The sequence below is a fragment of the Nuphar pumila genome, chromosome 1 (assembly GCF_984573655.1).
Source record: "Nuphar pumila chromosome 1, dmNupPumi1.hap1.1, whole genome shotgun sequence".
Lineage (NCBI taxonomy): Eukaryota > Viridiplantae > Streptophyta > Magnoliopsida > Nymphaeales > Nymphaeaceae > Nuphar > Nuphar pumila.
Window position 1 is genome coordinate 798,133 of NC_143249.1, and position 14,486 is coordinate 812,618.

The window sequence follows — 14,486 nt, forward strand, 5'->3', positions numbered from 1 at the left end:
ATGGGTTCACCATCATTGAACCAATTAGACACACTGAAAAAGTGTCATATGGGATACGTGCAGAAAATCACGTGTCCCTGTGACATAGGCAGGAATATTGATATGGATATCAGTGTCTAAAAGTGATCAACACAGGCATAAAATTTGAATGGGAGAATCAGTATAGTCTTGCAATACAGCCTCCATGCAACAGATTCTCCTAGGTACATTGATAGCATGTGCCGAAAAACCAAAGTATCAACTTAACAGAAAAATGAATAGCCAGGAAAAGCAGCTGTCCAACATGAATTATCTACTCTATAACTAGCTGGATCAACTGGACACAATCATACAGAACCCAGGTAAGTTTGCTGGTTCCACCAGAGCTATGTTCAATGTTTTCACAATTGCAAGAAGACCTAAGCTTTATGGTGACGTACCTACACCACGACCTTCACGAATCTCCATTGTCATTGATCTTGAAACAACATCTCTTGATGCGAGATCTTTGGCTGTTGGGGCATATCTTTCCATGAATCTTTCACCCTCACTGTTCCGAAGGATACCACCTTCACCACGAGAACCTACAAGTTGCAGGTACAAAAGGATATTGGTAAAAGTGAATTAGAAAAACTAGACAGTTCAAAAGTATGGATAATGTCACTCGAGAGTCCAGACAACCTTCACAAGATTGTTTGGGATGGAAGTAGCATTTCCGCAGCATACAGTCCTTTATTGTATTTGACTGGAAGAAATAGATCAGTCACAAATATCGGTATCGGCTATATCTCGGCAAGGCTATTTCTCACGATATTATAGGTTTAGTGATAAATCTCGGGGCTTAAAAAATAACAAAAATAAGTAAGAAATTATCATGTTTAGACAAAAAATACATAAATACAACAACAACAACAACTACGCCTTCATCCCAAAACAATTGGGGTCAGCGATATGAACCAAAAAAGAAATTCATTTTGGGTCTTCCACATGAATCCTTTTCCTCCAATCATTTCTATCCAACGCCATGTCCTCGGTGAGGTTCAAAGCATTCATATCCTTTCCTATCATCTCCATCCAAGTCTTCCTAGGCCTACCCCGACCTCTTTTAACTAATATATTTTCCCATTTCTCCAACCTTCTAACTGGAGCATCATTAGGCCTTCGCCGAATATGTCCAAACCACCGTAAACGATTCTCTCGCATCTTATTTTCAATGGGTGCAACACCTACCTTCTTACGTATCTCTTCGTTCCGAATCTTATCTTTTATTGTATTTCCACACATCCATCTAAGCATCCGCATCTCAGCTACACTCATTTTTTGAATATGATGTCTCTTGGCAGCCCAACATTCCGTACCATATAGTAAAGCGGGTCTAATAGTCGTCCTATAAAACTTTCCCTTCAACCGCAATGGCATTCTACGATCGCACAGCACTCCAGTAGCACTTTTCCATTTCATCCACCCAACCTTTATCCTATGATTTACATAAATAAGTAAAAAATGTAAAAGAAAAAAGAAAAATACATTTAAAATGTAAAAAATAAATAAAAACAGTAAAACTAATTGATAATATCACAATATTATCAAATTGGCGATATTTTCAAAATATCGTGATATTTTACCTATATTATCTTTTGCTAAATTTACAGCGATAATATCACGATATTTTTTAAAATATCGCTGATATCCGTGACTATGAAATAGATTAATGAGGTTCTAGAATTAGAAAAAAATAAAAAGATAAATAGAAGAAAAGAAAAGAATAGCAACCTTCAGTAATGAGGCAACCAGCACCGTAGATACCAGTAGGATGGAATTGTACAAATTCAAGGTCCTACAGGCCAGATATCAATGTCAAAATGCCATAGAAAATATGCACACACTTCGCACAAAAGAATATTATCACATTGGACAAGAAATAAGAAACACCAACCTGAAGAGGTAACCCAGCACGTGCAACCATTGCATTACCATCTCCAGTGCAGGTATGAGCTGAGGTAGCAGAGAAATATGTTCTACCATATCCCTGATAATAACAATTAACAAGTAAATTTAGTACAGATGGATAACTGGCAAATCTAGGCTCAAGGACCATCCTCTAGCTGACTGTAAGAAGATTACCCCAGTGGCCAATATGGTATTAGCTGCACGAAATCGATGAAGTGTACCATCCTCCATATTAAGTGCAATTACTCCTCTGCAGGAACCTTCAGAGCATACAGTCAAACTTAGAAGCCAAATTTACATCAAAACTAGAAACAAAAGTCTATAGCAGCCTTGATTTTCTTTGTACTGCATAGTTGCAAGCAGACATGTCGGCAGTTGCAGTAATAGAAAGAATCTAACTGTCGAAGTTTCTCAATACTTATCCTTAGAAGCAGGCAATGGGTCGGGCATCCTATGGGCTATGGCCACCCAGTCCAGTTGGGCTGGATATTTAGAGCCTTTGTTGGCCTGAATCCAGCCTAGGCCTATAGGCCTAACAGATCGAGCTTCCAGCCATCGAGCAGGCTGAACCAGGCTAGCCCACAGACCAGGCCCACTGATCCTCCAACAGGAAATCAGAGTTGATACATGCTGTGTCAGACATAACACAAGGGAACAATCCTTCAAAACCATGCTTTCAGGTTTAACATTAAAACATTATAATGGAAAAATACACAGAAACTCCAAAAGTTCAAAAAACCACAAATAACAGATGGAATCTATTGCAGCTTTTCGTGTGATTATTCTTGAATTTTATACACTTTTCAGGATAAATACAACATGTAAAACTATGCATAAAATTAAAAGTTGAGAATCCAACATGTAATTACTAATCGAGTTGGTCACTCACCATCACTATCCATGATCAGATCCAACGCAAAATACTCCACAAAAAATTGTGTATTATGCTTCATCGCTTGGCCATATAGTGTGTGAAGCAATGCATGACCTGTTCTATCAGCAGCACATGCACAACGATATGCCTGTCCACCTACATGATAATCATTGACGAGAAAACAGGCCATTATCCATAAGTCATTTACATACGAAGATCTTGTCAAAAAAAGAAAATCTTTAATTTCAGTAATAGACCAGCAAACCTTTTCCAAAGTTCAGGCTCTGGCCACCAAATGCACGTTGATATATTTTTCCTTCCTCAGTGCGAGAAAATGGCAATCCATAATTTTCAAGTTCAATGACTGCCTTTGGTGCCTCCCTACACATGTACTGAATTGCATCTTGATCGCCTAAGGAACACAAAAGGGATAAATGAAGCCTTCATGGAAAAATTAAGAAAAATAATACTTTATAGGACATCCAGAAGAATGTGTTTTGAACATGTTCGATTACAAATGAATTAAACTGTAAGAAGATATTTTTTTTCTTTTTTGAGAGATAATAGTTATCTTTTTGAGAGAACTGTAAGAACTAAGAAGATATTGAAACCAGATAAAGCTGATGAAAGAAAGACAAGTGCTTATGTAGTTATAAGACATACGTACAAGTAAGTTCCCCCGACAATAAAATACCAGCAGTATTATACCTAACCAGCCACTTCCATTGACAGTATCATACATGTGCCGCCTCAAATAATAATTTATAAAAGGACATCCAGAAGAATGTGTTTTGAACATGTTCGATTACAAATGAATTAAACTGTAAGAAGATATTTTTTTCTTTTTTGAGAGAGAAAATTTATCTTTTTGAGAGAACTGTAAGAAGATATTGAAACCAGATAAAGCTGATGAAAGAAAGATAAGTGCTTATGTAGTTATAGGACATACATACAAGTAAGTTCCCCCCGACACTAAAATGCCAGCAGTATTATACCTAACCAGTCACTTCCTTTGACAGTATCATACATGTGCCACCTCCAATCATCTTCGGTCATATTCCCCAAAGCTGCATTTATCCCTCCCTGCATCAAATTTATTGAATTAATTAGTTACAGAATTCTGCCTATGTCACTGAAAGTCCAATGCAAGTTAATCTAGTGGTTTGCAAACTAGTTACACTTCATATCCTTATAACAGAGCATTAATGGGATGCCTCAACAAGGGATATCCTCAGAAGATTTCAGAAAATTTGCTTCCTTCAGCAAAACCTAGGAAAAGTGTCAGCAGACTTTAAGAAAAAGCAATGCAGTTTGCATTAATCAAGTCTGTGTGCCATACATGGACCTCTAATATGTCTAAACAAATATAAAACTTTTGGAGGCCAACACTGAAGGCATGCATAAGAAAAACACCCTGCATATTGATTATGAAATAGTAACATCTTTCTGTATCGGATGGAATATAGCTAGAAAAATGTACTAAGTATTAGAATATGGATTGGATATGGATCCCATAAAGGATCCATATCCATTCACGAGTTCTGTTTTGTATTTTAATGTAACATGTGCAACTAATGAAGGGCACCTTCGTCATTGTAAAATGATTGTAACCCTATTAAACCTAATGAAGTATTACTGCAGCTAACAAGTTAATTGTGGCTGCCGATTGCAAAAGCTTCTCTCTCTCTCTCTCTCTCTCTCTCTCTCTCTCTCTCTCTCTCTCTCTCTCTCTCTCTCTCTCTGGCTGCTGATCTGATCTGATCAGAACACGTCTGTTCATAGGTAAAATTTACACTAAGTACCACCAAACCAACAAAAAGAAGATCGTTTGTGAAGACCAATCTGGGCCCAGACAAGGTTGAATTGGATCCCCTAGAATCAGGTCAACACGTTGGGATGGACCTGCAGATCATGAAGAAAAGATCCATTCAAGACTCCTACATTGTGATTGTTCAAAACAAGGACTCCTACTCTACAAGGCAACCGGAAAGGAGACTCCAAATAAGAGTGTCTCTAAGCTTGTTTGTAATCAAAAGGACTGTATGCAGATGGAACTCCTTGTATTTGGAGAATTTCTTAAACAATGTAACTCTTGAAAATCTATATAATCAAGGGAAAGGTCTCCTCTGAGATGCGTGAAAGCTAGAGAAAGTAAGAGTGTCTACAGTGGACGTAAGTCAAGTTGAACCGAACCACTATAAATTTTGTGTATTTTCTCCCTGTGCATGTGTGTCTTGCGAGCCATGAGCCTTTACATGGTATTAGAGCCATTGGCTCCATCGAGTTTGTTTGTTCGATCCAAGTCGAGTGATAGCTAGTAGTGATGATGTCAAGCTCGTCCAGCCTTGTTCCTAATCCAGCCGTGCAGTGGAACGCGTTCTCGTCCCTGGTGTTGATCAAGTTGGATTGAAATAATAAACTGCTATGGCGCTCACGAATAGAATTTGTCATGTTCAGTCAAGATCTCATCAAGTATGTTGATGGATCGCACCTGACGCCAACTCAATACGTTAGAGAAGGTGAGCTTCTCAAAACTAATCCTGAGTATAGTGTTTGGAAGCGGGCTGGCCAACTCGCGTCGAGTTGGATCAAAGCCACCATTATTGAAGCCGTATTAAAGCAAATCATTTGGATCCCCTCTGTGCGGGGGGCTTGGCTTGCTTTGAAACAATCCTACGTGTTTCATTCGAGTCTCAAGATTCTCCAATTGAAACGTGACCTCCAAAACGTCAAGGAGGGCAAGAGCATGGTAGAATATTTGAACCATGTTAAGTTTCTCGCAGACTCCCTGTGTGCAGTTGATGAACTAGTCTCTGACGAAGACCTGGTGCAATATACATTAAATGGTTTAACTCCAAAATATGAGAGTTTCATCACTTCGGTTACTACCTCTACTCTCAACAAGCTTCAAAGATTTAGTGAAATTTTTGATCTCTTACTCAATCAAGAGAAAAGACTCCAAATGTCGAATCCAAAAACCCCGCAACAAGTTGAAACTTCCACGACAACCTTCTTCTCTCAAAAGGGTCATGGTCGAGGGCATTCGTGGAAGAGGGGGTGGTCAATTTAACCTCTTCTTCCAAAATTATCAAAATACTAGTGCACGAGAAAACATGGGACAACCAAGGGCATCCCAACGTGAAGTTGGTCAGAGGGATGGCCAGGTAGTGTGCCAATTTTGTGAAGGCAGGAATCACACTGCATGAACCTGCTATGATATCCTGAAGGCCCTTGCAGCTATGACCTTAAACAATATGGAAGACAACTCACGGTACTCAAACACAGGAGCCACACATCACATGGCAACAGACGATTAGAGTATGGTGAACAAGCTATGTCATACAGACTCTTCTAACAGGGCACCGCACCTGCGTCGCACCCGCACCCAGACGGGTGCGACACTTAGACACAACTTTCTTTATGTTAGGTGAAGTCAACCACACTGAGGTCCATTTCTATCCAAAAGTAGATTCAGTTAACCCTAATCAAGCCTATTTTTATCTATATTATATATATATAAATACATAAATGCACACAAATACACATAATGTTAACTTAAAATTGTTAAAAATTATATATATATATATCCTCCCCGCACCCAAGTTTTTTTAAAGTGCCGCATCGTCGCATCCGCACCCGTACCCACACCCGCACCCGCACCTATGTGAAAGAGTAAACAAGTCTGAATATCATGGACAAGACGACATCTTGGTAGGTAATGATGCGAGTCTTACAAGTGCAAACATGGGTAATATTTCTGTCTTCTCATGAAAATCAGTTTACCCTCTTAGATATTCTACATGCGCCTACCATAAAAAAATCTTTTATCAATTACCAAGTTTACTTGAGACAATAATTGTGTTTTTGAATTTGATGCTGACAAATTTTATGTTAAGGATCAGAGGAACAAGACTATTCTCCTAAGATGCCCGAGTAGAGAAGGATTGTACCCTGATCGAGTCGCTCGCATGGAGGGAGAGAAACTCTTGTGTTTGGTGAAGTTAATTTGGCTTTATTCTCTCATAAGTTTTCTAATGATATTTGGCATTGTCGTTTGAGACATGTTAAGTTTAGAACATTAAATTTGCTTGGTCAGGACAATTTAATAGCATGGGATGACTTTAAACCATGTGATGATTGGTTATGTTCCAGTTGCATTGTAAACAAGATTCATAAACTTCCTTTTGAAAGAGATGTTTTTTCTGCTAGTTCACCATTAGAAGTTGTGCATGCTGATTTATGGGGGCCCACTCCTCCTTCGAGAGAATGATACACTTAATACTTGCTTTTGGTTGATAACTACTCTCATTTTTCATGGATCTTTCCTTTATTCAGAAAATCAAATGCTTTATCATGTTTTTAGAATTTTAAAAATATAGTTGAGAATCAACTTGAAAAGAAAAATAAGTTTTTCAACAGTGATGGAGGTGGAGAATTTATTAATGGTGTTTTCGCTGATTTCTTGAATAAGCATGGGATAAAGAGGTGGCTTTTTTGTCCGCACACACCTCAACAAAACGATATTGTTGAGCGTAAACATAGACATGTTTGTGAGACGAGAATGAGTCGCTTGGTACATGCCTGTTTAAACGTGAAAATTTGGGTCAATGTCTTTCGTACTGCCGTCTATTTGATTAATCGCCTTCCAAGTCCAAACTTGGGCGATAAGTCTCCATATGAGCTATTGTTGAAACGTGTGCCAAGATACAAGAACCTAAAAAATTTTGGGTGCATGTGTTATCCTTATCTCGGGATCGTATGTCAATTTGAAATTGCTACCTAGATCCAAGGCTTGTATTTTTGTTGGTTATGGCACCAACTACAAAGGTTATGTATGTTATGATCCTGTTACTTGAAAAACTTTTATTTTCAGGCATGTTATAATTGATGAATTTAAGTTCCCATACACTGAGAAAAATAATACTTCTACAATGGCGCAGACTTCTGATCAGACCCAAACTCCTTGGATGTCCATAGTAGTGGTGCACCAGAAGTATTCCCACATATCATCCTACCTGGTCCCAACCAAACTTTCCCTCAAGAGCCTGGACGTCCAAACCATGAAAGTTCAAACTTTGTCGTCAGCCTAACCTCATCTCCTACGGAGTCTCTAGTTGTGCCATCCAATTCGTCTAGCCATGTTCCTAGTCCTGAACCATTATAAATAAGTCTTATGGATCAAGGTCCCATTAAAACTCATTATATGATAACCAAGTTTTAGGACGGGACGTTAAAACCAAGACTATTTTCTTCCATAAAGTATCCCATTCATGTTGGTCTCTTCACCGAAGTCCTGTAGGAGAAAAAAGAACCACTCGATTTTAGCCAAGCTGCTATGGAAACCAAATGGCAACATGTCATGAAAGATAAAATAAATGCTCTACATAGAAATCCGACCTGGACCCTTGTCCCTCCTACAACGACCCACAATCTGGTAGATTGTAAGTGGATATATATAATAAAACGACATGTTGATGGATCCATTGCAAGGTACAAGGCTTGGTTAGTCGCCAAGAGGTAAAGTCAGCAAGAAGGTGTAGATTATTTAGAGACTTTTAATCCAGTCGTCAAACCTACATCTGTCAAAATTGTTCTCTCTATTGCAGTCACTTGTAGTTGGCAGATCCACCAGCTAGATGTTAATAATGCCTTCCTACATGGCCTTCTGAAAGAAGAAGCCTATATGGCACAATCTCCAGGTTTTGTAGACAAATATTGCCTTGACTATGTATGCACACTTAGTCAGGATCTATATGGTTAAAACAAGCTCCTCATGCATGGTTTGAAAGGTTAAAGGTGCACTTAGAGAAATTGAACATTATTGAGTCTAGTGCAAACTCATCCTTGTTCATCCAGAATGAAAAAGAAATAAAGTTGTATATTTTGATATATGTGGATGATATAATTGTGACAAGGAACTCTCATCAAGAGGTCAAAAGTATCATTAAAGTCCTTGGTCAAGAATTTCTATTAAAGACTTGGGTCCCCTTCACTACTTCTTGGGTATTGAAGTGGTCCAAGATCCGTCAGGCATTGCCTTGACCCAAAGGAAATATATTACATATCTCTTGCTCAAGTCAGGCATGATAGATTGCAAAAGTGTGGTCACCCCTGCAAGTGCTAATGTTTCTCTCTCAAGGTTTTCTGGAGAACTATTAGAAAATCCAACCCAGTACAGAAGTATCATTGAAGCTTTGCAATATGCCACGTTCACTCGCCCAGATATTGCTTTTGTTGTGAATAAGGCTTGCAAGTTCATGCATGAGCCAGGGCTGTATCATTGGACTCATGTCAAACGTATCCTAAGATATCTTAAAGGGACTATTAACTATGGTCTACACGCCAAACAGTCGGCCAATCTCAGGGTGGCAGCATTCTTGAACGTAGATTGGGCAGGCTATTCGATGACCGTAAATCCACCAATGGCTATGTCACCTTTTTGGGACCCAACTTGCTGTCATGGAGCTCTTCCAAACAACATATTGTTGCTCGATCAAGTACAGAATCTAAGTATAAGGCTATTGTTGGAGCAGCCTCTGAATTGATGTGGCTCAAACATCTTTTGAAGGATTTGGGTTTCAGTAAATCTCATGTTTCAGTCCTTTGGTGTGACAATTTAGGTGTTATGTATCTCGCAACCAACCCTGTGTTTCATGCCAGAACAAAACATATCAAAATCGACTACCACTTTGTTAGAGAGAAGGCTACACATGGTGATATTGAAGTTCAATTTATTTTGTCTGAAGACCAGGACGTCCTCACTAAGGCTCTACCACGACCAAAATTTCATTATTTTATAGACAAACTCAATCTCAGAGAGATTAGCATAAAGGGGGCACGTGAAGACAGATCTGAAACCAGATCACGTTGAACTGGATCCCCATCAATCAGGTCCACATGTTGGGATAGACCTGCAGGTCATGAAGGAAAGATCCATGCAGGACTCCTACCTCGGTGATTGTTGAAAACAAGGACTCCTACTCTACAAGGCAACTGGAAAGGAGACTCCAAATAAGAGTGTCTCTAAGCATGTTTGTAATCAAAAGGACTTTGTATGCAGATTTGGAGAATTCCTTAAACAATGTAACTCTTGAAAATCTATATAATCAAGGGAGAGGTTTCCTCTCCGGGCGTGAAAGCCAGAGAGAGTGAGAGAGCTTCTATAGTGGACGTAGGACCGAACCACTATAAATTTTGTGTGTTTTCTCCCTGTGCGTTTGTGTTGAAAGCCGTGGGCCTTTACATCGTTGACCTGATGTCACACCTCCGAACAGGAAAGATCCAAAATGCGCTTCAGATAACAGTTGCATGAAGAAGAAACGATCACAATCACTTTAGATAACATAATAATTTTAGACGGCAGGAATGGAGAAGGACAAAACAGGCGAGGTCCAAGAGCCAAAAAGGAAGAGTTACCTGAGCAGCGACGGTATGTGAACGAGTGGGGAAGAGCTTTGTGATGCAGGCGGTGTTAAAGCCGTGCTCGGAGAGGCCAATAGCTGCCCTGAGGCCGGCACCACCCGCTCCCACCACCACCGCGTCATATGTGTGATCCACGATCGTGAACGATTCCCTACCCCCTACCTGCAAAAAGGAAAGGAAAAGAAGAATTCTCAATCCTACTCATGCATTTGGCAGACACAGATTCCCAGTTCCGCTCATCCAAACCCACAGAAGCACAAAATAAGAGACGGCATCCAAAAGGAAGGAAGGAACACACTAACAAATAAGATCAGCTTGTTGGCGTGAACAGGAAAAGAAAGAAGACCGGAAACGAAACAGTGGCAACAGAGAAATAGGGATAAGAGTTGGTGATTCGGAAGACGAGAATCTGATTACCGTAGATGAAGAAGAGAGCGATCTGCAGAAATTAGAAGAGGAAACTCCATTGAGCGACGAGGACCGTGTCTTGGAGGGCGCAAGGCGGAGGCCACGAGAAACGCAGCGCCACATCCTTACTTTCTAAGAAGAGGAGGATCTTCCTCCGCCTCCGCTCTTTTAAAATCCCACAGAGGTCGCAGAGAGAGAGAAGAGGGACTCAGTCACAGGAAAGCTCAGACTCTCCCATCAAAGAGAAGGAGAAGGAGAAAGGGAGGCGAGGTTCTTTTCAATGGACCAAACCGCACTCCCCTCCAGGGAAGAGTTTCGGAAGTACCACTTACCCTCCCACGAATTCATGATCGAGAAATGAGAATTGGATTGGTTTCGTACGAAGGGCCCCCCACTCCACGGGTTTCCCTCCCAGTGAATCTCAGACGCGGCTAAACCTTTTATTTTATGAGATTCCGTAAATAAACATCTGACGCCTGAGAGGCCGTAGATATTAGAATTTGGATACAAGGGTGGTTGCCATTGCCGTCCATCATCAAGATGAAGGGAAACCAAAAGCTAACTGCAAAGTGCCGTGGAGTTTTGTTTCCTTTGTTTTTCATTTTTTGTTCTTTTCGAGTCATTTTTGATGACCCATCAAGCATGGGCAAACTTTGGAGTTGAAGAGAACATCAAGGAATGTCTTTTGGGAAGCATCAAATTCGATTGGCATCATCAACATGGTCAAACCGACCTAAATTGTGACGCATCAAGCGGGGTTGAACGTTGAATCTCTCTCTCTACTTTCCGTCAAATTCCGGTCGTCTTTAATCATCTTGTTCATAAAATCCTGGTTGATGCATACACAATATTACGTATGTATCTTAGAGACCTCTCCTCTCATCTAAACGACGTTCACTCAGCGGTGGTTTCTTTTAATCCTGCGGATCCTGGTTGAGTAGGCTTTGTTGTTTTGTTGCTAGCTGTCTTTAGTTTCTTTTCTTTAGCTTTGTTTTTTCTATATTTTAGTTTTGTTTCTTCTGTGTTCGGTTCATGGGTTCAACATTTTGTTGATCTTCGTGAGTATTAATGTTGATCTTCTTTCGGCTCTTTCTCTCTCTCTCTCTCATGGTAGCGAGTGGCGTAGTCGATTGCCACGCCGATCAGCGCAAGGTAGTTGGGCAACTAGCACCTTCACGCAGCCACGGCTTCATCATTGCTTTGTTTTTTTAGGTAAATTAATCAACTGTAAAGATGAAGAAAAAAGCGGGAAGTGCCTGACTCTGACTCGTCCAAGTCCCAACCATTGGATGGTAACTCGTAAGGTGGTGCGCGCTCATCCACTCATTAGCTTTTGGGGATGCCGTTGAACCCCACAAGCTGAATGCCCTTCCGCTCTATAAATGCTTTTCTCCTCCACCGATCCACCAACATCTTTGTCATCATACTAAATCTTCACCTTGCTGATCTCCAATCTTAAATTTGTGGGCTCCTACAGTACCCTGAACCCCATTCTAGGTGTTGAATCCATTCTTGAAACGTATCAATACTCTTATCAGCATGTATTTTAGGTGTTTAATTAATAACACACTATTTATTTATTTTTTGTTTTTTTGCAAATTGGTCCCCACCTTATAACCTATTTGCAAAATAGTCCCTAACTTATTCCATTTTGCAGGTCCCTGCCTTTTTCATTAACTGTTGCAAATTGGTCCCTGAGGTTAACACCACTTAGTTTTCTAAGGGTAACTGTTAAAGAGCAGGCAAAGTGATGATTCTGCCCTAACGAGAGGACAAATTTGCAAAACACGTATAAAATAGAAACTAATTTGCAAAAAGTAAATAAAATAACAGTTCTACCTTCACATGAAGACCACTTTGCAAAAAAACGACTAACGCAAAAACTAATTTGCAAAAAATGGGTGGAAATGACCATTCAGACCTCACTAAGGACCATTTTGCAAAAACCAAATAATACAAGGACTGATTTGCAAATTTCTCTCTCTCTCTCTCTCTCTCTCTCTCTCTCTCTCATTATGTGGGTAGTGTGGATTTTTGTTAGTTAATCTGTGCTCTTGCTCTATTGATTCATTTCTCTCTTCCCATACAGGCATCTACTTACAATGATTTTCTTTGTATTATTTTAATACATTCAACGATGACAGCTTATTATCTTATTCACCTAAACCCCAATTGTCACATTTAAAAAAAATACCATGTTTATCACATCTATGGTACTGCTGTAAAGAAGGCTCGCTTGTTTGGTACAAGGAACACATACACTGAAGACAAAATTAAAGTGGTTTGGTCAGTGTGATCTACGTTCACAAATAAACATATACTCTCTCAATTCATGCATAGAGGAGGCAAACTTTCTTTGTTTATAAAACCTTTCATGTATGAGTTACATTTAGATGAGAGCTCTATACTATTTTCAATCTCCTTAAAGACCTAGTGGTTGCAACATGTGCACAGCTAAGTCTAGATCAACCTAATAGTTCAAGAAAGAACTACACTGGGTAAAAAATCGAATGATATTCAATTCTCAAATGGGACCAATGATTTAAAGTCGAAACCCACGCTGAATGGATCAAAGATCCAATCCCTCGCTCAAACACATTTACCCGGTTCAATAGGAAAAGTCAATAGCTTAAATTAAAGTATATCTATTGTACAAAAGGAAGTTCTAGCACACTAAATAAATAACTTTTGAATGTGATCAAAACATCTTGCATCTTCAATATGGACTAAACAATCTCGTATCAAATATTCAAATATACCTAATATAATAAAGTGAGATGATAATGTCACTCGGGCTCTAAATGAAACATGAAAAGCAAAAGATAGGGGTGAGATTTTTTTATTTTTTACATGTTTTCTAGTGTGTTGAAGGGTTGCTATCTGATTTTTCATGACAAAGAAGTTCATAAATTTTTAGTAACACAATCTTAAACAGTGAATTAATAAGTTTCTTCTTTCCAAATAACATTGTTTTGCTTGACATTCTAGACCAGTGAAATGTTTTGTTAAAAAGAAAAAGAAAAAACTTCAACAATCCCTATGTAGTTCTCTTGAGAGTTGGAAGCCATCAATGCAGAGTCTCAAAAATACCCATCCATCCAAAGTAAAGAGCAACAGGAAGCCTTGGACAAGGCAATAATGAAGACTTCTAGAAACACTCAGAGAAACTCTTGGACTATAGAAGGTAAGGGGACAAAAACTTGTAGAGAAGCTTCGTACGTGGGAGAGGGAGAAGTAATTTGGTGAACGGTCCTACTTTTGAGCACATGTGAAGGCACTCCCTGTTGAATATTTTCCCGTGGTGAGTTCTATTTATTTAAAAAAAATTATAGCTATTCTCCAAAACCAATCATAGTTATTCTGTCCCACAGAAATATCCTTTTATTAGTAAAACCATTTCCAAAACTCAATTGATGCTTGTTGGAACTAAACCATAGGTTATGGAGTAAGCAAGACACGATGGCCTAAGAATTTATGAGGCAGTTAAGCGATAGAAATTCTTTTAAACAAATAAGCTATACCTGGATAGAATGAACTGATTGTCTCGTATATTCAGTATTTTCCAAAATATAATTACTTACCAAAATGTGAACTAACTAGTTCTTGAATATCAGAAATGTCGAGACCAAAGCTCATTACCTCTCCAAAAAGAAAATTCTGGTAGTATCTTCCATTAACATTTTAACTTTATTATGACGGCCGTGGTTCAAGTTATACTGGGGGAAAAAACAAGTTTTCAAATCAAATGGAGTGATTTCTTTTATCTTGATAAAAAATGGTAAATCAATGAAAGCTATTTCTAATTGGGAAACGAAAAATTAAAAACTTTTAAAAAGTTGACAAGATTAAAAGA

General features: G+C 39.1%; 1 protein-coding gene across 2 annotated transcripts in view; it reads right to left on the minus strand.

Annotated features, from left to right (window-relative positions):
• The window catches only part of LOC149847621 (succinate dehydrogenase [ubiquinone] flavoprotein subunit, mitochondrial), a 78,619-nt gene extending 67,685 nt beyond the window's left edge, over nt 1-10,934 (minus strand). For both annotated transcript variants that reach the window (XM_090003944.1, XM_090003196.1), the window contains exons 1-9: nt 10,643-10,934; nt 10,220-10,387; nt 3,799-3,886; nt 3,069-3,215; nt 2,819-2,959; nt 2,104-2,189; nt 1,916-2,008; nt 1,753-1,816; nt 420-563 (exon numbers count right to left, since the gene is read on the minus strand). In XM_090003944.1, coding sequence (XP_089860070.1) covers nt 420-563; nt 1,753-1,816; nt 1,916-2,008; nt 2,104-2,189; nt 2,819-2,959; nt 3,069-3,215; nt 3,799-3,886; nt 10,220-10,387; nt 10,643-10,756 — 1,045 coding nt within the window. In that variant the 5' untranslated portion in view covers nt 10,757-10,934. The remainder of the gene's footprint in view (nt 1-419; nt 564-1,752; nt 1,817-1,915; nt 2,009-2,103; nt 2,190-2,818; nt 2,960-3,068; nt 3,216-3,798; nt 3,887-10,219; nt 10,388-10,642) is intronic.
• Nucleotides 10,935-14,486: the final 3,552 nt, after the last annotated feature.